We start from the raw sequence: 25,648 nt of genomic DNA on the forward strand, positions 1-25,648 counted from the left end.
TTCAGCAGAATTTAGTCCTGTTGATGGCATGGCGCTGCATTATCCCATGTAAGGCTGTGGCCCACCTTTTTAGCTAACCCAGCAAATATTCTGTCCCTATAATAGTAACTTTTTGGCAAGAGCCAAACACAAGGAGTAGTATCTGAGTAAGACACTAAGTGACTTTCAAGAGTGGGATCTGTCAGGAACAGAGCAGCCAAAAACCCAGAGCATTGCATTCCTTTCACCTTTGGATAACAAGAACACATAGTGTTGTCATAGATTATGACATGCATTTATTCAAGAGGCTAAAATGTCCATAAAAATGACCTTTTGCATGCTGCAGAGTGACAAAGACTTATTTGGACAATATAATGATGAAAAGAGCAAGCAAAAACAATATCAAGGAAGTCAAATCCCACAGATCAGACAGAGTGCCAAGGAGCTGAGTCAGTAAGAAGTAACACAAATGGGACTAAGGCAAGAGTGGGTGAATTACAGCACTGGTTCATGGCTTGATGCTCACCTGCTGGGATGGCGACACTGAAGGCTTTTGACTGAGGACCCGGTCCCCTCCTGTTTGCTGCACGAATTTTGAAAATATAGCGCTCCCCAGCCTGCAGACCATCTATTATGGCTGATGTTGTAGCTCCAGAGTAGGTGATGGACTTTGCTCCAAATGGCTTGAGAGCCGGGGCGTATGAAAGAATGTATTCTGAAATGATTTGGCAGACGGTTGGAAGGAGGAAACTGAAAACAGTCCTGTTTCCAGCGGACAGACTGTATGGGTAGGATGAATTAGAACGTGCATTACTAAAATTAATACACTGGCAATGCACGCCGAGTCAACAGCTGGAGTATAAAGACATGAGAGAGAGATACACGTATATATGTAGGTTAAGTTGAATATTTGTTCTTATTCAGAAGAGATGCTTCTACCAGAAAATAATCAGCACTGCAGATTTGCCAAATGGTAGCAACATCACTTCTGTCCAACAAAATCTAAATATGACACACTGTGCTTAGCCAGAGCTAGGGTCAAACACCACGGCAGAGAGAGCAAAGCAAGGCCTGGTTGCCACTTTGAAACTCACCCTGCTCTTACCTTCGAGTTTTGAATTACTGTGATACCTGTGCTCTGTCTTAGCTTTCTGTATTGAGAGAAATTTCACCCCTATAGGAATTTTGGGCACAAAGAGGAATCTTCCCATTATACTCCCAAGAAGCGCAGGTGTGATCTCAGATATGTGCAAGCTCTGTTTTCTTTTCAAATCCTCTTTAACAGGCACAGGTATCAGACAAAACCAGGATTTTATACTAAATTTCATGGGCTGCCAGCTTTCTCTCTCTATACAAAAACCCACAATAACACCTGAGAAGCCATAGTGCCACAATGAGAAAACTCTAGAATATAATGGCATCTCTTTTTTTTTCTGAAAGTGAGCCTATATTCATTGTGTTAAGAAATAAGCCATGCACAGTTCATCAAAATCAAGGGAAAAAAATTGATATTTTATATGCAGATACATTTAATGCTTCACTGAAAAACAAATCAAGGTATCAGAATGCATGAATCTTTTTCTTTGAATCTTTTTTCTTTGAATATTTTTCTTTTCCTTCTTTTTACACAGGACTTGCTTTCATGGCAGAGACAGTGGTGTAGCTTCTGATAACTCTCAAATGACTACTGGAGAGTATTTTTTTCCTGTTATTTTAATATGTGGTATAAATACATAAAAGGACAGGGTTGAAAAACAAAAAAGATCAAAAGACAAAAATTCCTGATTACCACATGCTATCAAAATAACCATGAAATGTTAATTCAGTGATTTTAGTTAGCCAGTAAAAATATCTTGTCATTTATTTAGTTTAAAAATAAGACCTCTCCTATAACACTTCATACTCAAGCAACAATTAGATGTGTATAAGCATTCAGACCTTGAATATTAGGTATCTTTAAAATAATTGCCTTGGATGAATCATCTAAGAACAATGCAAACAAAACTGCACAAAGGGCTATAGATTGGTCAAAATTAGGAGCACACTTGAAATGTCAGATAATGTCCCTGCATGACCCTTCCTACAGAAATAATGATTCTTGGACATAACTGCAGCTCCATTGAAGTAATTGGCAAGACTTATACTGACTTGGAATTCCACCACTGTCCTGAAGAACACATAAAGTAGGTCTTGCAGACATGGTGTTCCTCCCTCCAGGCCAATGATTTTTCAAATCTTGAGATGCTGTAGCCCTGATAAGGGACCTCCAGAAACTTGTGTAATTTGAGAACACAATCTTGGTAACCACTGAAGAACAGGAGGCTAAAAAAATCAGCCTCATTTTCAGAGGGAAACAGGAAAAAAAATCCCAGAAAGAGCTTTTTCCTTTATTCTATGCAAAAACTTAGCCAACTGGCAAGCTATCTTTATGACTATGTCCAGTAACACTATAGTACACAAGATTTATGCATGAGATCTTCTGAAATCAGACTTGTGTTTGCTTCTTAAGCTGAGGATTTCCTTCCATGACAAACTAGAAATAAAACACAACATAAACCTACTCACTTTCTTGGCAACTACCCAACTTTTTCCCCTTCAACTAATTCTTTAAAATCTTTCTGGAAACTTCTTTCTTGAGCCTCATTTTAACCTGCTTATTAATGGAAGAAGAGGTAAAATGTGCATGCATGGTACCCCAGGAACCTCTGAGACATCCCAGGCAGACAGTGACAGCGGCTTCTCATTGGCACTGTGGAGACACCGGGCTGAAAACATGAAAATCTTGCTTGGGTTTAATCAAATGAAAGAATCCTGGCACAGCCAAGGTTCCAGCCTACTGCAGGGCAGCAGTCTGCCTTTGAGATCAACAGCTCCTTGAGGGAGTTAGGAACCAACAGTGAAGACTCACCTTTGACTTTTCCTTCGCTCTCTGGAAGAGCATCCCAGGATGCTGCTACAGAAGTTGGTTTCCCCTTTAATGGCCAAACATCCAAATTTTCAGGTGCGCTGGCAGGAGCTGGGAAACAGCCATACACAGAAGAGGCAAGTAAGAATCAACACAGCATACACCTTTTGCTCCATAGTAGAGATTCCTATACAGCTACTTCAAAGATAAATATGAAGAGTACACTTGGCTCAGGTCCATGCTTGCCTCTGTCATATCTCTCTCTCAGACTGCCATAGTGAAAATTTATTCCATAATTTTAAGAACAGGAAGTCTGCACCAGACTGCTATTGTGGCTTAGCCAGAATGACATAGTAATTTGTTTGTTATGGACCACTTCCCTGTACCAAAGGGGCCTGACAGCTTCTCCATGGTGGAGGGAGAATTTAAATTTGCTGTTCACAAAGAGGAATGGAAGCCAGGTTGCTCTTCTCAAAGGAAGAGGTACATCTAGCTGCAGGGGTCCAAGGTGCTGAACCATCCCACAAAAATACCTAAGCCACTTCCCCTTGTTCTCCTTGCTCCACAAGAGCAGCTGGGTATGCTCCCCTGGTGTGCTTCACTACCACAGGGCAGGAGCAGGCAGCAGCACTGAGGCCCTTCCCATCCTCTCAACCCTCTGCTGCCCCAAGCAATCACTTGGCTCATTCTGGCTTTCCCTCACGTCAGCCCTATTCCACAGCTCAAACCCTATGACTTGTGTTACAGCAAGGACCCTTTGAGTGCATACCTGCCTCTGGGGTCCGCTGGTAAACAGACACACTCCATTTGCCTTCCTTTTCTCCCTCCAAGATTTGGATGGCAAACTCATACATAGTGTCTGGCACTAGGTTCTCCACCAGTGCCCGCCGGTTGGACACCTGCTTGTAATCCCACCTTGCCGATTCCCCCTTTTCCCGATAGCGAACATTATACTGCCTGGCACCAGAAACACAGGAAAATAAAAGTTAGCATGTGCAAGTGTAGCATTAGCAGAACCAGAGTGGGACAGGGATGCTTTGCCCTCAAGTAGCTTGCTGGGGATTAGGGAGGAACCTACCAAAGTGCAAACAACAAAGTACCAACAACAAAACCCAGCGTATTTTTTCCTTCCTCTAATGGAGTGTGATTACTTTTACCCCAAAGGATGGACTCTCCAAGATGGCTCTTTCAAGACTCTTACTCAAAACACCCTCTTCCCTGGGAGAAAGCTGCAGGATTTCCTGAACTGGGCCAGGCATCCTGGGGGTGTCCACACCACTATCTCACTACCCCATGGCCATGAGCATGGCTGGACTGCTGGCAGGCCCTTGCTCCCAGAGCAGGACCAGTGGCTCAGTTCCCACCTGTATGCCTAGGTAACTGCTTCTACAGAGAAATAGAGAACATCTAAAATTACTAGTTTTCCTGCTGTGATGCTCAGGGCATTTCAGCACCAGTTTCCACAGCTCTTCAGTGTTCCCAGGCTGAGCAACACAATCCAGTGCTTTCAGACCTTGGCAGTTTCCAACCCATTTCCTTGTTTGTTTTGGTCTCCAACTGCTGCAGCATGCTGCCACAAGCCAAGCTCCCATTCACAAGAACCCCAGCCTGCTCAGCCTCAGCTGCATGAGGTTTCTGGAGGGTCAGAGGATGCAGGGTGCAATGATGGGTGTCTTTCCCACTGCAGTGATGTGTCTTTCCCACTCCACCCACAGCATGGTCATCTCGAAGCTGTAGTCTGTTTTGACAACTCAGCTCAACACCTCACCTCTGTGGGCTGTGCCTTGTCCCCCACTCCTTTGCCCATGCATCTTTGGGGATTTGCTGACTGTGATGATATACCAACACTTGTACAACCAAATACCAGAGCTGGTGCTGGCAACATTTCAGAAGGGATGTAAACCCCTGTGTGAGTACAACACTCACACAGATCTCTAAATGCTAACGAGCAGGGTGCTAGGAGGCAAGCTGAATTATTCTCATAACCAACAGCAATTAAATGAATGCAAAAGCATTCAGTAGAGCATTGGCAGCAGTTCCCCTTCAGTACCACTTAAAAACCCAAGGCTAAGTACCTATTTGCTGCAACCTTCCGCTTTTCATACAGTGGGTCTGTCCAAGTAACAAGCACAGACTGAGAGGACATAACTCGAACAGTTATGTCTTGTGCCACCTCCACCTCTTCCTCCTCTGAAATGGCAAAACAGAACAGCATATCCTTAACACCATTGGAGTTCTCGTAAAAAACAGCAAATGTCTTCAACTGACACTATAATATTCACACAGCACAGTTGATTTAGAAATACAGGTAGAAGACTAATTACATTGGTTACTGATGGTATTTCATGGAAAGATAATTTCTTTTGTTAGCTGTGTGTCTGCAAGATCACAGTACTAATACATTCTACAGTCCTTCAATATTCTACTCGTCCTCAAACTGTTACTCACAGCAAATGTTTTATTAACATACTGATATTCACCATCTCTGGCAAATGCACTGCTAGAGGTACCTGGAGAGCAGAGATTTTGTCTTAAAGAAAATTCTGAGATTTTAAAATCGGGTTTCATTTTGAAGGGCAATAAAACCTTCTTCAAAATTTTTTTCGCAAGGGAGAATTAGTGTATATTTTATGGCTGTGAGTGCTTCAAACAGGTTGTTTGAATTCAGCTTTAATTTTTTATGGTATACAAGAAAAAATGAAAAAAAATCATTGAAATGGGCTGTTTTGACATATCAGAGTATTTTTTGCAAATAATTTACACAATTTTAAAATGAAGTGAAACTAATTTGATATTTTGTGATTTTTCATTTTGATTAGGCTTCCTTTTCTATCTGTCCATCAGAGTTGTTTTAGTCTAGTCTACCTACTGGCCAATGAGAGATTTATTACTTTTCCTTATTAGTGTAATGGCAACTATTTCCAAATCTCCCAAAGGCATAGAACATACAAGGCACAACCTTCCAGACAGTGTTTTATAGACAAGTAACATTGGAAAAAATATAGATGTCTCAGGAAAGGAAAGGAGCCAGTAAACTCTGGAGTATGATCTCATTCTCTAGGGATCTTACTCATATATGACTGAAATTCAGGGAGAGATTGCCCTTCTCTTCAGCAAGAGAAGGGCATTAGCTCAAAACCCAGCACTGTCTGCATAAATGGCAGCAAGGAGGCATATTTCCCCTCTTCCAAACATGTTTTTAACGCAGAGCATTTTCAGACAGTTCCAGATTTTCCAAGCCAAACAGCTACTCTACAAAAATGGCCAAGAGGACCTATCTGCTACCCACAACTAGCCTAGGGGGCCTATTTACAAAGTTTTGCAATGAGAGCACCTGAAGAAAGAAAATGAGCATGAGAAAGAGGTGAGCATCACCTCTCCAGAAAAGGTGTGAGATGGGATTTGAATACAGTTCAACCACAATTCTCAGTTCTGGCATAGGTGTTGATCACCATCAAAATCTCCTAAACACTTTGCCATTTCCATGCCATTCACATCACAGTGTGAGGGGGTGAAAAAGCACACCGGCATGGAGATGACTCAGAATCTCAGTTATCCTTTTTAACCGTGGCAGCAGCATGCAATGACTTCTTTCCAATGAAAGTGAAAACTTTTGCCAGGTTGACACTTCTGGTAATCAACCCTTCAGAAAAGGGGTTATAGATCTGAGAAAAAGAAGGCATATCATTTTGAGGGGCCTGGCTTTGCTCTTTACCCAAAATAGAAAAACCTAGTAGCTCCAGCACCAAGACTTCCAGTGTAAAAATCACAGAGCTATCTCTTTGCATCCAATTGTCTCCACTCATTAACAGTAGATGTGAAAGAAACTTACCTGTGACTTTTCTTTTAGTTAAAGATGACCTATAGACAGGTTGGCTCCGTCCTTGTGAGCTCCTTGATGGCAGCGAAACCACATGAACTGATTCAGAGGCTGTGCATGCAGGGAAAAAGCAGAAAGTTTCCTGTAACCTTTTTAATTTAAAAGAAAGGATGGATTTCAGAGTGGTCCCACCACATGTAAGCAGAATCTGAGCTATGGCTCTTCACCCTTTCCTTCTGCTCTTAATAAGACAAACTTGCACATGGTGTCTCTTTAACTTAGCATCAAGTTAAGTTCTCCTACTATTTCTACCCTATTCTCTACATAATACCCTCCCTCTGCTAAGATACAGAACACAATTATAACAAGTGTTGTCATTTTTAGGAAGAAGGTTTTTTGATACCTAGGACAGCATGTGATGTGTGCTCAGCAGCAGGGGACTACAGAAGTGTGCTAGCTAAGCCATCTAGAAATTTTGAAATCAGGGAAATTTGACTCACCTAGTTTTCTTGCTTCCTGGTTTTGTCGTTCTTGTGGCATCGGAGCATAGCTCATCCTTCGGTTGCTCTCTCCATATCCACGAGGATAGCCTTGGGATCTGCTGTGTGGACCCCTGAAGCCTGCTCCATAAGGTGGTTTCCACCGAAAAGGTAACTTGCCATCTGGAGACTGGGCTCGCACTCTCAGAGGTCTGCTTGGCGTGCCTTTCTCTTCACAAAATAAGCAAACACACACACAAACCCCATGATAGTTACTATGGAGCACATGATATCAGCAGTCCACATATATCTGTTGGAAGCACATCTATTAAGATCAGAATAAAGGGCATAATTTTACAGCTTTTAAATTTTTTTCTGTAAAACCAAATTGGAGTAACAACAAGCTTTCCAAGTGGGATGTACAATACTCAACAGTGCCTTTTCCCAGGCCCTTCAGACAGACTGGTGCAAGACCTTGAAAGTGAAAACACATCATAATACAAGGACTACTGCCAGAAACTGGGGATGTCTTGTAGCTTTCCTGTTTAAATCTTTTCCTTTTCCTTTTTTTAAACCCCCTTTCCCTACTTCAGGCACACCGGTACATTATTTTTTTTTTTGGGAAGAGCTAAAGTTCAGTGTAAAATGAAGCACAGAACAGTTTTACTATTAAAAGCAGGTTCTTTTCTCCTAAACCCATCTCTAATTGTTCTGTTCTCCAACAGACACATACCTAAAATGTCTGTTCTGCACATGTCTCCATTCCTGACTGCCCAAACTCCTATTATATGATCCCTTGAGCACTGTAAAAGGTACCTCATGCAAGCTGGGTATTTTTTAATATTTGCTGACAAGTTGGTAGCATTCTTTTAAGAAGTCACACTGGTTCAAGGCTTGACAGCTCTTTCAGTGAAAAAATTTTTCCTAGTATCCAATATAAACCTCCTTTTTGGCAACTTGAGACCATTTCCTCTTGTTCTATCGCTTGCAGCTTGGGAGAAGAGATTGAGTCCCCCCATGCTACAACCTCCTTTCAAGCAGTTGTAGAGCTTAACAAGGTCTGACCTGAAACCTTTTCTCCTTTTCTCCAGCTGAACAACTCCAGCTCCCACAACATTCCTTTATAAGACCTGTGCTCCAGAACTGTCCCAGCCTTGTTGCCCTTCTCTGGACTTCCTCCAGCACCTCAATGTCTTTCTTGTATTGAGGCGCCCAAAACTGGACACAGAACTCAAAGTAGTTGAGTATCACCAGTCCAGGTACAGGGGTATGATCCCTTCCCTGGTCTTGCTGCCATGCTATTTCTCATACATTTTCCTCATGTCCAACCCAAACATCCCAAAGAGCTACCTGCAGCTGCTGCCCAGCGTTACAACGCTACATGTGCCTTGGTCCTACCAAGGAGTGACTTTCTTGCAGCCTCCCACCAAGGAGCAGCTGGCTGCTGAGACATGTTTTTCTGTCCTCCTGTTTGGGCCAGCCCCACTCCCTTAGGCTCTCACTGGAGCCCATGTGTCATTGGTAGTCACCACATGCCCAGATCTCAACATTTTTTTGAGCATCCCAGACCTGGCTGAGGGGAGCAACATCTCCCCTCAACCAGGTCTCCCAGGCTGCAGTGGAAGCACACTGTACTGGTTTTCTTTCAACAGCCCTGTATGTCCCCAGTCAAAGCTGCATCTTCCATCTGCAATTAAAATAGAGATGCAAAGGATGAAGGATACAAAAGGAACGAGCCCAGCCAGAGAGCCATATGAAAAGTATTCCATGTGAAACAAATGTGGTTTTAGGCAAAGGGAATTGTATCGACTGTAAGGCTGAATGCAGGGGATCAGCTGAGATTTTAAAACCAGGGCTTTCCAAGGCTTCAATTACTTGCCTCAGGGTAGCACTACAATCTACTATCACTGTTCCCATTTCACTAGTTAGCTCCAGTTTCTATTTATCATTCCTTGTCACAATTTGACCAGCAGGAGTCTGAAGGCACCCAAGATGGAGTTATCAGCAATGGTTAAAATGGCATTGCTGATAACTGCTGATCCATCAAAACCAGAGTTTTTGTGTGAAGTCTGTTCCAAGCTTTACAAGAAAGGAACTTCTCATTAAAAATGAAGGGCAGCAGCAGGAGCTTACCACAGCCCAGAAGCCATCAGTCTGGTCTGGAATATGGCTGAAGGCCCTGACCTCAGACACACAGGGGAAGATGAAGCTGGGTTCACACCTCCCCATAGAAGTACCGACAAAGTTGCTGTCCCGCCAGGTTTAGCCATACCAAAGGGTCAGCACTTCCCAGTCAAAAGGACATTTTACACTCCTTAAGTTCCCAACAGAGTCACTGTCTCCTGCAGTCACAGCCCCTAAACCTCAGCATCCCCCTATCCTGGTGTCCTGCTCTCATCTTGGCTCTGGGAAAAAAAAATCTGAATTTCCACAAGGAGGATAACCCTGGGACTGTAGACAGTGAGCAACAAGAAAAACTCATTATATCCTAAAGACCAGAGTTTTGTCCTCCTGGGCAGGCTCATTAATGTTCAAAAAAAGCCCTCAGAACCACCACCACCACCAACAATAACAACAACAAAAATCACACCAAAAAATTAGAACTATCCTAAACAAGCTATACTCACTAGACAAGGGATGGGAGGAGGAAGTAATAAATCCCATGCATCATTTAAGTAATTCAACTCCCAGTGTAGCCCCTTCCTGTGGGGATACTGAACCCCCCAGGAACAACAGTCTGGAACAGTCTTAAAAGAATTAGTTACCAAGTACATGACTGAACTGAAGGTTGAGTCTTCCTCATCTGTCCATTATTTACCCCTGTAACCATCTCTCTTTTGTTCCAAAACTGATTTAACAGCTTTCTGGACTTCCATTCTGATCAAACAAAATCAACTGGAAATCATCTTCAGAACTCATCTAAGGATCTACCTGCAATGAAATGCTTTTCTATAGTCTCGAAAATGAGAATGATTCACTCCCTTTCACTCTTCAGTCTCAAAATCCAACATTACTTTAAATTGCAGGAATCTGTGTACAGTATCTTGGCCCCAGAAATTCAGGGCTGGTTAAAGCCTTGATATTGACTTTTCAGAGATTAAATGTCCACTAGTATTGCCAAAATGTCTCTGTACTGTATGAAAGCATTTTACAAATTATGTAAACCCAAAGCACAAGGTCTAAGCTGAGGGTAAAACATCCTCTGAACAACCACACAAGGAGGCAGCTTGGACTTGCCAAATCATACAGATTCTTCAGAGGGTCTCATCAATTATCTAGCAAAGGAAAACACAAAATAGTTCCAGAAGAAAAGGGAAGTACTGACCCCTAGCAATCAATCTATAACTGCAGGGGAAAACAAATCAAACAACTCAAACCTATTAAGATACAAGTACAAAAAGTCATTGAAATTTGAGGTCACAAAAAATCTGGCACTTCAATTTACCACCACAAGTCTAGGTACAGATTTTTCCTTTTGCCTTCCATATTCAACAAAAACTTTTCTACACTTGGTGCACCATAACTTTAGGACTGGAAAACTGGGCCTATAAAATGTGTTCTGCTACAGAGATGACACATAACTTGGCACAGTCAGTAGACAACATCCATATAGTTCATAAACAACTATCAGTCTCCTTTTCACTTCAGGCAGAAGTCTGGGAGACTGAGTACAGTGACCCAGCCATGGCCAAAGTAACAGCTTGGAGCAGAAATTGTAGCTGCAAGAAGATAAAAATTATCATCAGAAAAGACCAAAAATGGTAGCTGGCAAATGAAATCCTGCAATGGGCAACAACCAAAAATCATCAGAATCTGCAGTGCAACAGCAAACTGGCAGGATTTTTGCAGATTTTTTTTAGGGGAAAGGTGGTGTTTCAGTTCTTCTTATGATTTTAAATTAAGTTCCAAGCATCAAATGGTTCTGATTATGAACCCTGTACTTGAGACTACTGCTGCTTTACCAGACAAAACAGTATGAAAGGTTAAAGAAAGTACTGAGCTGCTCAGTTCATTCATCCTTCTCAAAAAGCAGATTCCTGTCTTAAGAAGTCTTTAACTGCTCCCTAAGCTCAACTAATTGTCCTTTGAGGTAAGAACCTTGCACCACTGACAATCCACAATCCAATTTCAGAGCTGAGCAACTCAGTTTACAGACTCCTGCACCTTTCCACTCAAAACTGCCACCAGGACTAGAAAAGTACCTTGGCCAGATGTGGTTCCTAGATCTCTGAGCTATTTCTTTGGGAAACAACACTCTGCATACTATGCATTTCCGTAAGTGTCCAAGCCCTACCTCCATAAAGATGGCAGCTGTACTTATAGCAAAAAAGGATAGTTAATTAAAGAACAGGGAAAAAAGAGATACTATATTTAAATTCCTTAGCTAGCAATTCTAAATTTAATTCCATTTGTGAGGTAAGATTCTTTGTAATACATTCACACTCATAAAACCTATTGTACTGGCCACTCCTAGATGCAACTGCTTGAGTGGTGACACTCAATTTCAGGACACACATGGCAAACACATCCTAAGGCAGCTCTACAGGTGCCCTTTTTGGGCAGCTTGTGAAACCAAGACAGGATTCTGCCCAGGGGTACAGAAAGACTGAGGAATGCCAGCCCTGCAGAAAGCACCAGGAAAGTCAAAGAGTAAGGCCCCACACTCACGTGGCAGTGTTCATGTCCTGGCTGTATCATGGCCTGACCTTCACCAGGAAAAAGTTTATTGTTTTCAAAAATCCTTTGCAACATGATCAGTTCTTTTTACTTCATGCCCCAACATGTGCTGTTTTCCATATGGTGCTTTACCATCTTCCAGTAGGTAAATCACTTTGTATATTGGCTTTAAGGGTTGGGGCAATTCAGATATACCATCTTATTTTTTCACCCAATTTGAAATAGGTTATGAAACAGAGTGTATTTGACAAGGTGAAAGCAGAGCTTTACCAGTGAATCCAGGCATCTAAGCTCTGCAGTCCTTTCTGCAACTTAAGGCTTTCAACCTTTGTTGATTTTCATGAACTGGAAAAGGAAAATGTCATTTTACCATAAATGAAAAGCAAAGGGGAAAGAAAACATCTCACGATTCTCATCCAGCAATCCACACAGGGGTGGCTGCTCTCCTCCTCACCTTCACATACTCTGACTGCTACCTGTCACCATATAGCTATCCCCAAGCCACATCAGCAGAAAAGAAAAGAAGAAAGCAGACAAACACAATATCACAGGAAGATAGTTGTTTTCCAAGCAAAAATTAATGTCCCATGTCACTTTGGCTAAGTGTTACTGGATTTTTTTTAAGTTGATAGGTTTTTTCCTAAATTGATGACCCAAGCTCGGTTAAGAAAATGTGAGCAATTCACCAGCTTCAATGAGGGCTGGACTGGGGCCATCCCAAGAAGAGTTCACTCTGCAAAGATATTTCCTGCAGTGGGTGAGCCAGTTCAAACAGTGCTGATGTGGCCCTCCGAACTGAGATGTGCTGACTGATCTAAATGCACAAGACTCTGGCCTCAATGATTTCCTTCAGACCTGCCCTGGCACAGAGCAGAACAAGAGCTCTTGTGGGGATCTTCAGAGTAGTGCAGCAGTTAACATGTGTAAAAGCCTAAGTATATGACCAGAGAAAAGTAGAACTGAAATGGAAAAACAAATCCACCCTGAGGCTTACTGGGTCAGTGGGTCCCCTAGCATTTTAAAATGCACTGTTAAACTTGTCCATGTGTGGGCTGATCAACTCTTGTAATGCCACTAATTTATACACTCAACCTCAGATCTCCTCCTGGAAATAAGATAATCAGTTAAAGCAGTAGAGACAAACGACATAAAAATCCTTTGTTTCTTGCAGAAAAAAAAAGAAAAAAAGAAAAAATCATTTAAATCATTTAGCACATTTCCACACACTTCTGCTTGGCGCAGAAAGCAGGGACTGGAATGCTTTAGTTCCTGCAAAGCACAATGGAATCTGTGCCATAATTCACTGGGTTCTGGTCAGGAGTTTTGGGCAGAGGACCAGTATCCAGCAGTAATGTCTGATTTAAGGAAAGTGATTAATTATAGATCTGTAAAGGAGTTACCTGGCATCCGGAGGACATTCTTTAAATTGACAATGTCAACAGAAGTTTCCAGCACTCCCTTTGAAGAGCCCTCTGAATGATAAGCACAGTGGATCAGGGCACTTTTCAAAGTCAGGAATGTAATTCTACATGATTAACACGTGTATTACGACTGAGGAAAAACCAACAGTGAGTTATTGAAGGCTTCACGTTCTCCCATTGACATCAACGCACAGGCTTCCTTCTGCATCAGTGACCTTTGAAGGGAGCCCTCTGAGGCTGGGCTATGTCTGTCTCTCACACCCACTGGTTTTGGATGCCTCACATCTGGGCTTCTCCAGTGATCAAACCACTGTGCAAAGGCCCCCAGGAACCTCACAAAGGCTGTCAGAGCACACTGCAGCCATGGCCTTGATCCGCAAGTGCCCTTTCAGGGTGTTGTCCAACACCTGCTTGTTCACTGAGTTGAAGGAAAGGTGGTACTGGAGTGACAACAGCTTAGGGGATTCCTTGTGGGGACAGAGCAGGTGAAACCAGCTGGCAAAGGCACGGGGTTGCCCTCACCATTACTGGCTTCACCCACAGGCTGAGCTTGGGGGACTCCTTTCCATTAACTTATTGGGCTATAATTGTCTGTTCTCCCTGAAGACTGCACACTTGGTATCTTGCCCTAATCATGAAGTTGCTCATCTACATTTGCTAGTGTATTTATACAGTCAAAACCTTTAAAATGCACTACATCATCGGTGACCATGTTGCTCACCAGGCAGGTATGGGCACTACAAAGAACTCCAGCATCAGAACAGATGAAGTGCACAGTCACTGCACCCTCATGTGAGGTATGGACAACAGGTATGTGGTTGTGCACATTCCTTGGCAGGACATCCTCCTCTTGCCAGTCACCATGAGGACAGAGCTGCCTTCTAACCCTTCTGCCTTGTAGGTGTGACTGGTTGGCTTGAACAGGCATCACAGGTGATGGAAAAGCGTCATCTGTATCAGTGCAACCATCCATAGCACATACCCAGGCAAGGGTCTGTCAGTTGAGGCTTCCAGAGAAAACCAACAATGTACCACATAGAGAAATGCAGGGATGAATTAGGGCCCACCTCTGGTTCCCTCGAAAATGACAACTACAAAGATATGGATAATATCTCCAGCCAGCATGAAAAGGGGGTAAAATCATGACACTTAGCAAGGGAGAACTGAGACTCAGTAAGCTGTGCTTTGCTGCATGCATTAACCAAGCAACAAAAATTTATGGAAACAGTTCCTCCATCTGGGCCCAGAGCTGCAACAGCAAAAGCCATCTATTCTGAGCCATACAGCTCCCAGAACACCACTGTTATAATTTTAAAACTTTCATTTTCCATCTTTCTCTTTCCACATTCTTCTCAAGAGATTCTGTGGATATCTATGCCTTATAAACAGACCCCTTGCTTTATTTTACATAGCTGCGCCACTACAGCATATGTTTTTCACTTATAATTGTCACTTGGAGACTGATATCAGTCTCATGAGCACTTAAATATATCCCTCACCATATGCCTTTGAGTTCTTTGATTCAAGACTGCATTCAAAACTCTTCACTCTCTCACACCTTAAACCTTCCTAGCTCCCAGCTGAAGCCTTGGTAGCACACTTGGTCTCCAACTTAATTTGAAATCTACCCCTGCTCCAGAGGTAGAGGGACCAAGCCATTGCTCCTTTAGGTCCAATGAGAAGATAGAAACCCCTGACAGTCCAGAAGAACTGAGCAAGTGGTCTTCAAGCTCTCCTGGCTGCAGAGCTCTGGCCCTGGGGCTCCTTCTTGCCACCCACACTAATGTGCATGGCCTGGGCTCCAAAACACATGGTTTACATCAGGCCACTGTTTCAGCTCCTGGAGAAATACAGCCCACTGCTCAACTACGCAGCCACTTCTGGGAGTGCAAAACATGAAACCTATTCCAGCAGCAGGCTTCCTGAAAGCTTCCAAACATCAGGCAGTGAGATGGATATGGATGAATATAGCACACTCTGTAAATCGGGAACAGTATGTAGGGGTGTGACCCTTCTAAAATAAAATCCTCAATCACTAACAGAAAAGGGAGCAGCATTTATGAAGAATGTACTTTGTATGTCATAAAAAACTTTAATTATTCCCAATTCCCTAATAAGTAAAATACGGAAAAAGTTGAACATTTGGCAGACCCATTTGGGAAGTGTTTTTAAAGCCAGCTACTCCAAAACCAGCACTGAAAGGTGGCTTTTAAACCTGTCACTCAAACTATCCCTTTGTCTAGATACATTTCCTCCACCTGGCTGTCTAATAGTAACTCACATTGATATTAATCTATTTTTGTTTTGGATTCTCATCAATGCATCTTTCAAGGTCCTGATAATATTAGCTTCCTTACATTTGAGGTCTTTGAAGTTCTTCATCTGGTGAAAATAATTTTGTTTCTGCTGGATTGTTCTCTTTTACATGGTTTAACCGTATCAGCCAGAGATACTGCCAAATTGACTGACAACATGAGGACATTTTTTTCCTATGTAGGACAGAGTAATAATTCTGACTCCAGCTCTTCCTTGAGAGTCCAGAAAACAGTCTGAGGATTAGGTGGTACCATTAGCAGAATTAGGCTTACAGCCTTTAAGTTTTTGATAGCAAATAAAAATCATATCTATGCTATTTGACTACATTTCAAATGTTAATACAGGTATCCTTTCACTCTTTGTTTACTGACTTCAAGTCTAACCTTTTCTAAACTTAAAAATGGAAGACTGTAAGGAGGGACTGGATGCCCTGTGGTACTCCAGTTTGACCCGAAGCTCCCTGTCTTCAGTGGAAACCTCTACTTCATCAGGCCTGTCACCAGAAATTTGATTTGCAAGAAGGGGGACTCACTGATTTTACAGAAAAACAAGTTTATAGCAAAGCTCACCTATTTCTTTTACACCAACAAGGAAGGATAGCTTGAGGTGTCAATAGATCTGATAAAGCCGTTGACCCCAAATGATTCCATATACACCCCTTCAACTCCTCATCTGCAGGATAAAGGGAATATTAGTACTTCTCCACTGAAATGCACCTGAGGTTTCCCAGTGCTGACACCACACTGCCTCACGAGACTCCTGGCTGTCTCAACTGGCAGCTCCTGTGACACTCAGATTCTTCCTACTGTGCAAGAAACTCTAATCTCTTGGCTTCACTGGACATTCAATTGTAGAAATAGCACAAATATCAACTTATAACATCTTAAGCCCTGTTTCTGAGATAAATCAGAGTCTGAGGCTGCTTTAAATGGTGCAGCCTGAATTTAATCTGACTGCAATCACAAACATGACAAAAGCACAGGATAAAGTTAGAACCGAGCTTGTTTTCCCGCAGATAATCCTTGTACAGGCTGTCGTCTAGCCCTAGTCAGAAGTTCAGTGACAGGAAGGAAACCTGCCTGAGAAAATTAGAACATGAACCCCCACCAAGCAACTCATGCCATGGCAAGACATTGTCAGGAATAAAGCATCCCCCTTCAAAGTCTGTGTCTTTCCACACCGTGTTCATGACTGTAGTCACCACATTGTTTTCACCTACACTTTATTGTTGTTTTCATATTCATGTTCTTTATTTACTATAAACTGTGGTAACTTCTTTGTTTCTAACAGTCTAAGATGAAGCACATACTACATCAAAACTGTGTCAGGAAAGTTAAGAGCTAACATAACATCGCCACAAAGCTAACAGACTGACAATTTTGGTTAGTTTCCTATTTAAAATTAGGGACACTTGACTCATACTACTTTTTAATGTATATTTTTGCTGTCAAAGAAGGTATTGAAAACACACTGTTCATTTAAGAGAAGTGGACAGCACAGAAAAGAAACTCACAACGTGGTCCTGAATACGTGGAAGCCACATCTTCCCTGGGACATCCCTGACTTCCACCTGCACCATCCTCACACTCTCTTCACAGCCATCTCTACAAAGGCTGGGGCCTTTAACAGCACTGGCCTTGGAAACACAGCTTAGTCAGTGTTAAAGAAGCCCATTGGTATCACGAGTGGTAACACTCTCCTTAGTGGGGAGAAGTGAGTTTTAAGCAGTTCATATTTCTCTCTCTGACTGCAGGAGAAGGTAGAAGAAATCCCTGAGCGATTCCAAAGGCAGCAGGATACCCCCAAGCAACTCCACGGCTCCTGAGGGCAGACCCAAGGGCACTCATGCATCCATCTGTCAGTGGTGCTTGGGGCAAGCTTATGGGTTTCAACAGCCTCTTCCATGCAAGCTCCTGGAGAGCAGGGCTGCCCTTTGTTCACCACTACCCCAGTCCACTGTTTGTCCCTCAAACATTTCAAAGGCTGTCAGAGGTGTGGGGATACTCTAAGTGCCTCTTGGAACCCAGGCAGGATTTTGGCTGCACAACCCATGATGAACAAAAACACTCTTATTCTCCTCTAACAATCTGGCAATTTTGTCCATGGCAACAGCAGAAGGTGGCATGAGGACAACAAAAAGCTTGCACTAGAATGGATATTATCCTTCTTGTAAAGTATACTGACTCCCACACTGAGAGCTGCCACATCTGAGACACAATCTCTACATATGTTTCTAGGACAAAAAATTGACTGCTGGTACAAATGCACATGGTAAAATCCACCATGGCAGTAGGAAGAAATAACATCAGCTGCTAGCACTGCTCCATTTAACTGAAGTTTATGGTGGTTTCATGAAACCTGGAATAAGACAGAATATTTGCTCAGAGTGACTTAGTCTCAGTGGCTTTCTCACATTCTGTGAAGCTGCCACCGAGGAAATGTTTCATTTCCACATAAGGAAATATATGCAGAGCTTTCTTTAAGTTGAAGGTGAAACTGGAACCACAGCTGATGCCCACACAGGTATGGCTAGATGGGAAAGATGACAGGATTACAAGCTCACAAATGCCCTTCTCTCCAGCACTGACACCAGCACGGAGCTTGCACAATGCTGCTGTGCCCAGACTAGACATGGGTCCTGGGTGTGTGTTACTGCACTGCAGCTTACCCACATTTACTGTCACTCCCACACAGGCTTGCAGATGAGACAGCTTATTTCCCTCTAGCTGGACCTCAGAGGATGCCTGCAGGTGAGGTAGTAAAAAATGAGAGCATTGTTTCTAGGCTGTCAGGCATCCCCTCCACCACTGCTCCCTCCCCCTGTGCCCGCAGCCTGAAGAAGCTTTGAAGTGGGTTGGCAGGGGACACAAGTCAGAGCCAGAGCATGCACTTCTATGAGCCAACCTCTGTCCTGCTCCCCACAACTATGGCCATAGATCTCCAGTAAGGAAAACACACCCATTAAAATTGCACTGCTCATTAGGAGGCTAACTAAACCGTGGCAGCACCTTTTTGCTGTGCACCTGGATCATTTCTTATGAACCTCAGTCTGCTCTCCTTTCACATCCGCGCAATCTCATTAAAACCAGTGGCATGTTATAGAAGCACTCAAGTGAAGAATGAGGCCCTGCTCACTTAAAGGCTGAAGAAAACATTGTATGTAATTATCCTGATGGAGGATATGGACTAGGCTTATGGGAAGTCACAGGAGGAAGCACAGCTCTCTTTCTGCACCAGCTTTCACTCTAACCTCATCAGGCAGTGGTTACCAACATCCATAAAACACAAAGCTTCACATGCTTCGTTCATATTATTCACTTTATCTGAGAATTTTTTTATCAGTTAAATTCTTCTATCCAAATACCCACTTTCCTTTCAAATTTCCCTTAGCTATTAGTTGCTGGGATGTTTCATGGCCCATCCTCAAAGCGGTAGACAAATGGTAGCCTACAGCCTACTCTGTATTGGTTTGTGATGGGCTGTGGGAGGAAAGTGACAACTCTTAGTCACCTTCACATCCCCTGAAAAATCTGTTATCTCAGCCACTTTAACACCCAGCAAATGGATTACACCAGTCATTTGTGGACACAGCAACAACTGTTAACCAAGCCACAGCTAGTAAAAAAACCTTATGTCTTCAACTGTTATTCAGAAATCTAGGATTTTGAAAATTTCAGAAAATTTATTTTCACCTATTAAAAAAAAGAGGGAAAATATGATCAGTATGATATTTCTGAAATGAAGTTTGGGTTTGAATCCAAAGCACTGGCAATCTGAATGCTGTGGCTCTGTTTTTAGTTTATTCCTTTATGCATATTACAGACTTCACCAAATCATCCTCAAGCATCCTACTTACATTTGGGATGGTTGATTTACACTTCTTTCCAAAACCACTTCAATATAGATAAATTTGCTCCCTTACCCAGTGAAATAGCACAGATTTTTTAATCTACTGGAGATTCATATGCTTATGTAAAGTCTTTCCATTCCATCTTTAGTTGAAGTGCATGTTCAACTTTCCATTTGAAACTGCCAAAAATGCCTCAGACTCACAAAGTCAGAGAGTAGGAATTCAAGTTTCATCATGCATTGAAGGAAAATAAAATCTAAAACTCTCCATTTTTGTTTCACATTTCCAAGCCCTTTATAAATCACAAAAGTTAGTTTCCCAAGGTGCAGGTTTGCTAAGAACAAAACTCAGACTCAACATTAGTGTCTGCTCTTTCATTAGCAGCTCTCAGAGATTAAGTTACTTTACACAGACTGGAAAACATAGATCTTAAAATAACATAGCCTTTGCTGCTTCCTCTTAATGGAAAATGCAAATAAAAAACACTAAATAGTATTTATATATCTCTAATAAGAAATGGTTCACGATTCACGTCTTGAAGTAATACCCGCTCTGATTCTTCTAAGTAACTTTATTCCACATTATTTATTGCAAAAGTTTTTTTTCAAATCTACACATGTAGCTTTGTACTCTAAAAGGGAAGCTGGTGGCGCACCCTCCAGGGCTCCCAAAGTGCAAAACTCATAGATCCTAGATAAAGTGCATGCCAGGGAAATGGACAGAATACTACAATCACTATTCTTAGGAGCTCTGTATTAGGTTGGGCTCAGATAGGCACAGATCTTCACTGATAAATTACTTTCTCATTTCATTTCTTTTCTAAAGAGCAACTTTCCGTAGTCATATTCAACACAATGTCTCCATGCAAAGCCCTGAGCTGTTTCACACATTACAAGTACTTCTATCACAGCTGAGCAGACACAACTGAGACACACGGCAGCAGCCACTTGGATTCGCCTCATCACGATTTGCCAAGTACTGGGACAGTTGGCAAAGATTTTGCCCAATTAATAACCTTGAAAATCATCTGAACATATAAAAAAGATGCAGTGACAGCTCTGCAGGTTTGTAAAAGAGAATCTATGCCATCTTCCTTGGGTTAGTCCAGGGATATCTAGAACTGATAATATACATATCTACATTGGTTTGGTCGCCAATGTTGAGGTTCAAGACTTGCAGCTTCTCCCCACAGAGCACAGAATATCCCTGACCAGTGGGTTGTAAAGGAAGAGGAGCCGCGGGGGAAGAAGAAAATCAATCCTTCCTGTTAACAAAGCCTCTGCAAAAATCAGGAGAGCAAGTCTCAGGAAGGACTTCCAGAGTCTTTAACATGCCATAGCTAGCAGCCTGCTAGAGCTATGTATCAATGTACACGTCTGGTGTTTGAACACCCAAAGTAGGAGATTTGGAAGGAAGGATGCAGTGGAAGGGTATATTGATGCAGCCCAGTCTGACTGCTGCTTGGTGACCTGTGACATCAAGCTGGCTGTGGTACAGTTCAGAGGAATGAAGCTTTCTAATACCAAAACACCCGCCCAGCACTGCCCACTTTGCTCGTGAGCTCTGACCCATCCATCACCAATGCTGGTGACCTATAATGATGTTGTGATGAAAAATAATTCCCTCTCTTCAAACCTGAGCTTCTGATGAAAACCCGCCCTTACTTCTGTGGCAGTGGTATCCTCTACTGTCACAGGGCTTTGACTAGATCTGCATGGCAAGGACAGGTTACTCAACAGAGTAATGGGCAGCCTGAATCTGAGTGTTCTGTGTGGGCAGTGCTGGGGAAGCAGCCCTGCAGCAACAGCAGAGACAAGGTCTGAGCTTGCATCCCTCAAACCAAGGCTGGCTGCTAAGAGCAAGGCAAGGAATTTTGCACTATTTTACAAGTAACTTAAGCAACTTGCTAACATTTTGTGGGTTGGCCATCTGCTACCATTCAGTAGCATAAACATTTTGCTGAAGCTGCAAAGCTTCCTGAAACACAGTGATTTCCTTCCATACAAAGAGCCCCCAAATTACTCAAAAGCTCCTACAGGCATTTTGAAGTTTCACTATTTTCCTTCTCAGTTTTTATGGGGACTGCTTGCAAACATAACAAAGGTTTGGGGGTTTTAGAATATATTTATACAGCACAAGCAGAGAAAAAATATATTTGCAAAAGGTCTAACTGCTGAAAAAGCCAAAGGGTTCATTTCATATTGCCAAAAATCTTGCAAACTCTATGTCTAATTTTATGAGGCTCCTATGTTTGGATTCATAGGGTCTGTTTCTGCCACCCTCACTACAATTACTAGCAGCTTGTTCTGTAAGTGTCCAGTCCTAAGAAAAATCGTGCTTCTCCCAAAGGAAAGCAACAGATAGAACAGTAGGCATGTGCTAAAAATAACACACCCATCTTCAAACACACCACCTTCTTTCAGAGACATCCATACTAACTCATCAGATACTCTGATGCTTACATCCACCAGACCCCGAGGTCCATCAGTTATCTGAGCTCTCACTTCAGCTCTCTCCACTGGTCTGAATCCTTCCTCTCTCCCTGCTGGTGTTAGAAAAAAAAATCTTGTTTTTTCTTGTGTTTCCTTCTCCCTTCCCTCTGTTGACACACACATGACAGTTCCTTCCCTCCACTCCCAGTGGGAGTGTGGATACCATCCTCTCCCAGACACACTCCCACTGTGCTGCTGTGCAGGCACAGCTGTGGCCACACCACACTGCCTGTGACGACACTGTGCTAGCATAACATGGGACAGCTGGCTTGTCACCACCACAAGGGAAGACAAACCAGTTCCAAGCCATTTCTCTTTTAATTTCACTTAAGAAGTGATTTGAAATCAGTTTCCATCCGTCCAAGGTTTCACACTCTTTCCCGTTACCACGTCATGTCATCAGCTGCAGGTTTCCAGCCCAACCTGCACGATGTGATACCAAACACAACCAGAATCCCACAGTGTCTCATACCACTCATCATCCTTCCCTGAGGGTAATTTAAACAGGTGTTTTGCAGAGGAAAGAAAGTGTGTTAGCAGATGTGTCTGGCCCTCAGCAATCAGCACTTCCAAGGGGTATGGCACATCCTGCACTGGGGGCTGACTTGCTGGGAGGGCAGATGAGGAGCACATATGGTCTGAGACATCTTGTGGCAATAAATTTGTGCTCAGCAACTGAAACCCAGCAGCTCTGACTTGACTGGGAAGGGCTTTCATGAAAACACGTACAGCGCCCACTGAGCATTCAGTCCCCTGACTCTCATTTAAGCATGTAGTCAGGCTCTTGGAGGATCAGCTTGACTTACAGTAGCCATTACAAGTGAAGAAAAGGAGCTCAGTGCCCTGGCAGGGCAACCACCACATTGCAAACAAAATAATACATCACTGTAAACATCTAGCATGTTTCTTTGTAAGAACAGCAATTTTGCTTCTGCATATATTCAGCTTTGGGCTACTGGGCAATTCACAAGACATTAGTCATTACTTCTTGTTTGGAAAATTTCAAGTAGAAGAGAGTAGAGTCTTAGCTTGGGCAGTTCTTCAGCACTGCAGCATGGAAAAACATTCAACCCATTTTTAAAACAGGGCCAGTGGAGCTCAGGAAAGGTGAGATGTCACTTTTTCAAAGAAAAAAACATTCAACTCGTTTTTAAAACAGGGCCAGTGGAGCTCAGGAAAGGTGAGATGTCACTTTCAAAGTCTGTCTTAGACTTTTGAATGAAACTAGGCCTTGTGATCCCCACTCACCTCCCCAGTAACATAACCTTAAACACTTATCAAATACATGTAATACAAATACATGCAACGTGAAATCAGCCTGAAGTCTCAGACCAGCAAAGCCAAACGGAGCATTTCCATCACTGCCATTTAGTTTTAAATTGTTTATAGCACCTCTGCTTTGGAAGACCAGAAACAAGAGACGAATGGCACAGCTGGGACAGAGGCTGACACAAAGCTCAGCTGATGCAGCCAGGAAGGCTGCAAACACATAACCCAGAGTACCCACTCCTGCAAAGTGCAGTGAGCCCTCAGCCAAGTCACCGGATCGCTGTCGGCTTCATGCTGCTGCAGCCTCCTGGAGTGTAAGCTGAGGGCCATCTGCAATGCATCCCGGGCTAAAGACCACACAATTATGTCACTGAGCTCGGCATGGCTTCAAAAGGTGATGAAAGGGAAAGACATGCAGACTGTGCGAAAGTGCAGCTCAGTTACTCATGCAGGGGCAGATTCTGATGCTGTTAGGTGCTTCCATGGGGTTGCCACATGAAGCAAGACACTACCCAGCAGGAGTTACAGCATCTAAATCCAGCTCTCCATCCATCTGGCTACAGCCTGTATCCTCCAGTGCTCTCAGACCTGCCCCAAGATCTCAGCAGCAAAGGCAAAATTAAAGGCTGCCTTCCTGAGGCTGAAAACATGAAGCCTGGCTACTTCTCAGGTTGTGGGATGGGTGCTAGGCTTGGGAACTGGGTGCTGCTCCCACATTCCCCTCCCTCAGCAGCAGGAGCATCCAGGGGCTCTGAGAGAGCTGGTCAGACAGGTGGGAGGGCTTGGGCTGTTCTCTGGTACCACAAAACATGCATGGCAGCATGTTTTGCCAGTTATATTTGCTGCTTTCCATTGCAGGAATTTTAAGGCACACTCAGTAGTTATTTCCTGATTCCAGCTAAACCCTTCTGTACACCCTTCCAAAGACACCACTCTGAAAGAAGGGATTAAGCACTTCATAACAGAATATCAAAACAAATTATGTTGACTATTCAATTTCTCTTATTTCTGTCTTTGTCTTTAGAGACAAGGAAACACTAACATTCCAGCTCCAGCAGTCCTGCACTTTTTCCCAAAAAAAAGTTTCAGCCAAAATATTGCTGTCAGCTCTACAGTAAACATGACAAATAACCATTTGAATAGTGGCCTCTTATTTTACAGCAAATGTATATATTAAGAACAACCAACTCCTCCAATGGAAAAATAATCAGTTTAGTGCAGGAAGAATACAACAGTCGGAAAGATTTGCTGGAACCAGGATCATTGCAGGATGCCCAAGAGGACTTAATAACTATGTAATAGTGGAATAGCTGCACTGGAACTGTGAAATATGAATACACTCCACAGTCCTCAAAGAGTAATTTGCTCTGTTTAATGAAGAGATGATTTGATGACTGAGTTACTCACTGAAGAGGGTTGATTTAAAATGCACACTTCTCCAGACCACTTTTAAATGTGTACACAGTTAAATTTGGATGTACATTTCATGTGTTCTTCCAGGATGAGGACAAGCTTGGACAGCCTTCCTTACCACTGGATTTCAGTATTACATTTGATGTAACTAACAATTTCTCCTTGTTTAGGAAAAGGTCTCTGTTTAAAGCACACAATTGCTACACGTCTTGGGTCTTTCTTCCACTTTTCCTTGCTTCTCCACTCCTTAAGACTATGTGCTTTAAATACAGACCTGCCAAATGCAAGCACCTATACCTAAATGGAGACACGTGCAGGTTGATTTCGGAGGCACTGAAGAGTGCTCAGCTCTCACCACAGCACAGAGATGTGACACAGCCAGGGTACACAACCCAACCTGGCATGTGGGAAAAGCTGCAGTGTCCCACTGCACAGTTGTCAATTATGAAGAGCTAACAGTGGGCCAGAGGTTACAAGTTCAATGAGAGTGAGGTACAGTGACTGCTGATTGAGAAAGATACAATTTAACCCAGAGAGATTTTAACCATCCTGAAAGTGCTGTGAACAGTACAAAACACGCTGAAGTTTAAACACACGTTTGCAGAAACTCTGAGTAGGAGAAAAGACTCTATATGACATCCCAGACAGCATCTCCAGGGAACTGGGGAGGAGAATTTGCCATTTCCAGAGCTACATGACGCAGCAGCCATGTGCCTTAGGAGGGTGGGACACAGGACAAGCGGTCTGGAGAGAGGTGGGTACCAGGTCCCATCCAGCAGGCAGAGTGAGCTCAGCAGCCTGCACAGGTCTTGCTGGGGACCAGAAGCATGTGAGCTGTCAGCACAAGCTCTCATCTCCCCAGGCAAATCAAGACCAGGCAATAAAGGGGATGCTGTGTAAACACTGTTTGATGTTGCTCTTGTTAACTCTGCTACCAGTATTGCAGTTAAGCACTCAACCATGTGGTACATTGTGGAAAAAGTTATTTTTCATTACAAGCTTGTCTAAAGTTTAAAGAGGAACCAGG

At 43.0% G+C, this 25,648-nt stretch overlaps 1 protein-coding gene across 2 annotated transcripts in view; it reads right to left on the minus strand.

Annotated features, from left to right (window-relative positions):
- FNDC1 (fibronectin type III domain containing 1) overlaps window positions 1-25,648 on the minus strand; it is a 62,881-nt gene that overhangs the window by 32,249 nt on the left and 4,984 nt on the right. For both annotated transcript variants that reach the window (XM_068184557.1, XM_068184558.1), the window contains exons 2-7: window positions 7,205-7,414; window positions 6,717-6,815; window positions 4,960-5,074; window positions 3,654-3,841; window positions 2,888-2,995; window positions 506-694 (exon numbers count right to left, since the gene is read on the minus strand). In XM_068184557.1, the coding sequence (XP_068040658.1) occupies window positions 506-694; window positions 2,888-2,995; window positions 3,654-3,841; window positions 4,960-5,074; window positions 6,717-6,815; window positions 7,205-7,414 (909 nt within the window). The remainder of the gene's footprint in view (window positions 1-505; window positions 695-2,887; window positions 2,996-3,653; window positions 3,842-4,959; window positions 5,075-6,716; window positions 6,816-7,204; window positions 7,415-25,648) is intronic.

This window comes from Anomalospiza imberbis, chromosome 3 (assembly GCF_031753505.1).
Source record: "Anomalospiza imberbis isolate Cuckoo-Finch-1a 21T00152 chromosome 3, ASM3175350v1, whole genome shotgun sequence".
Taxonomy (NCBI): Eukaryota; Metazoa; Chordata; class Aves; order Passeriformes; family Viduidae; genus Anomalospiza; species Anomalospiza imberbis.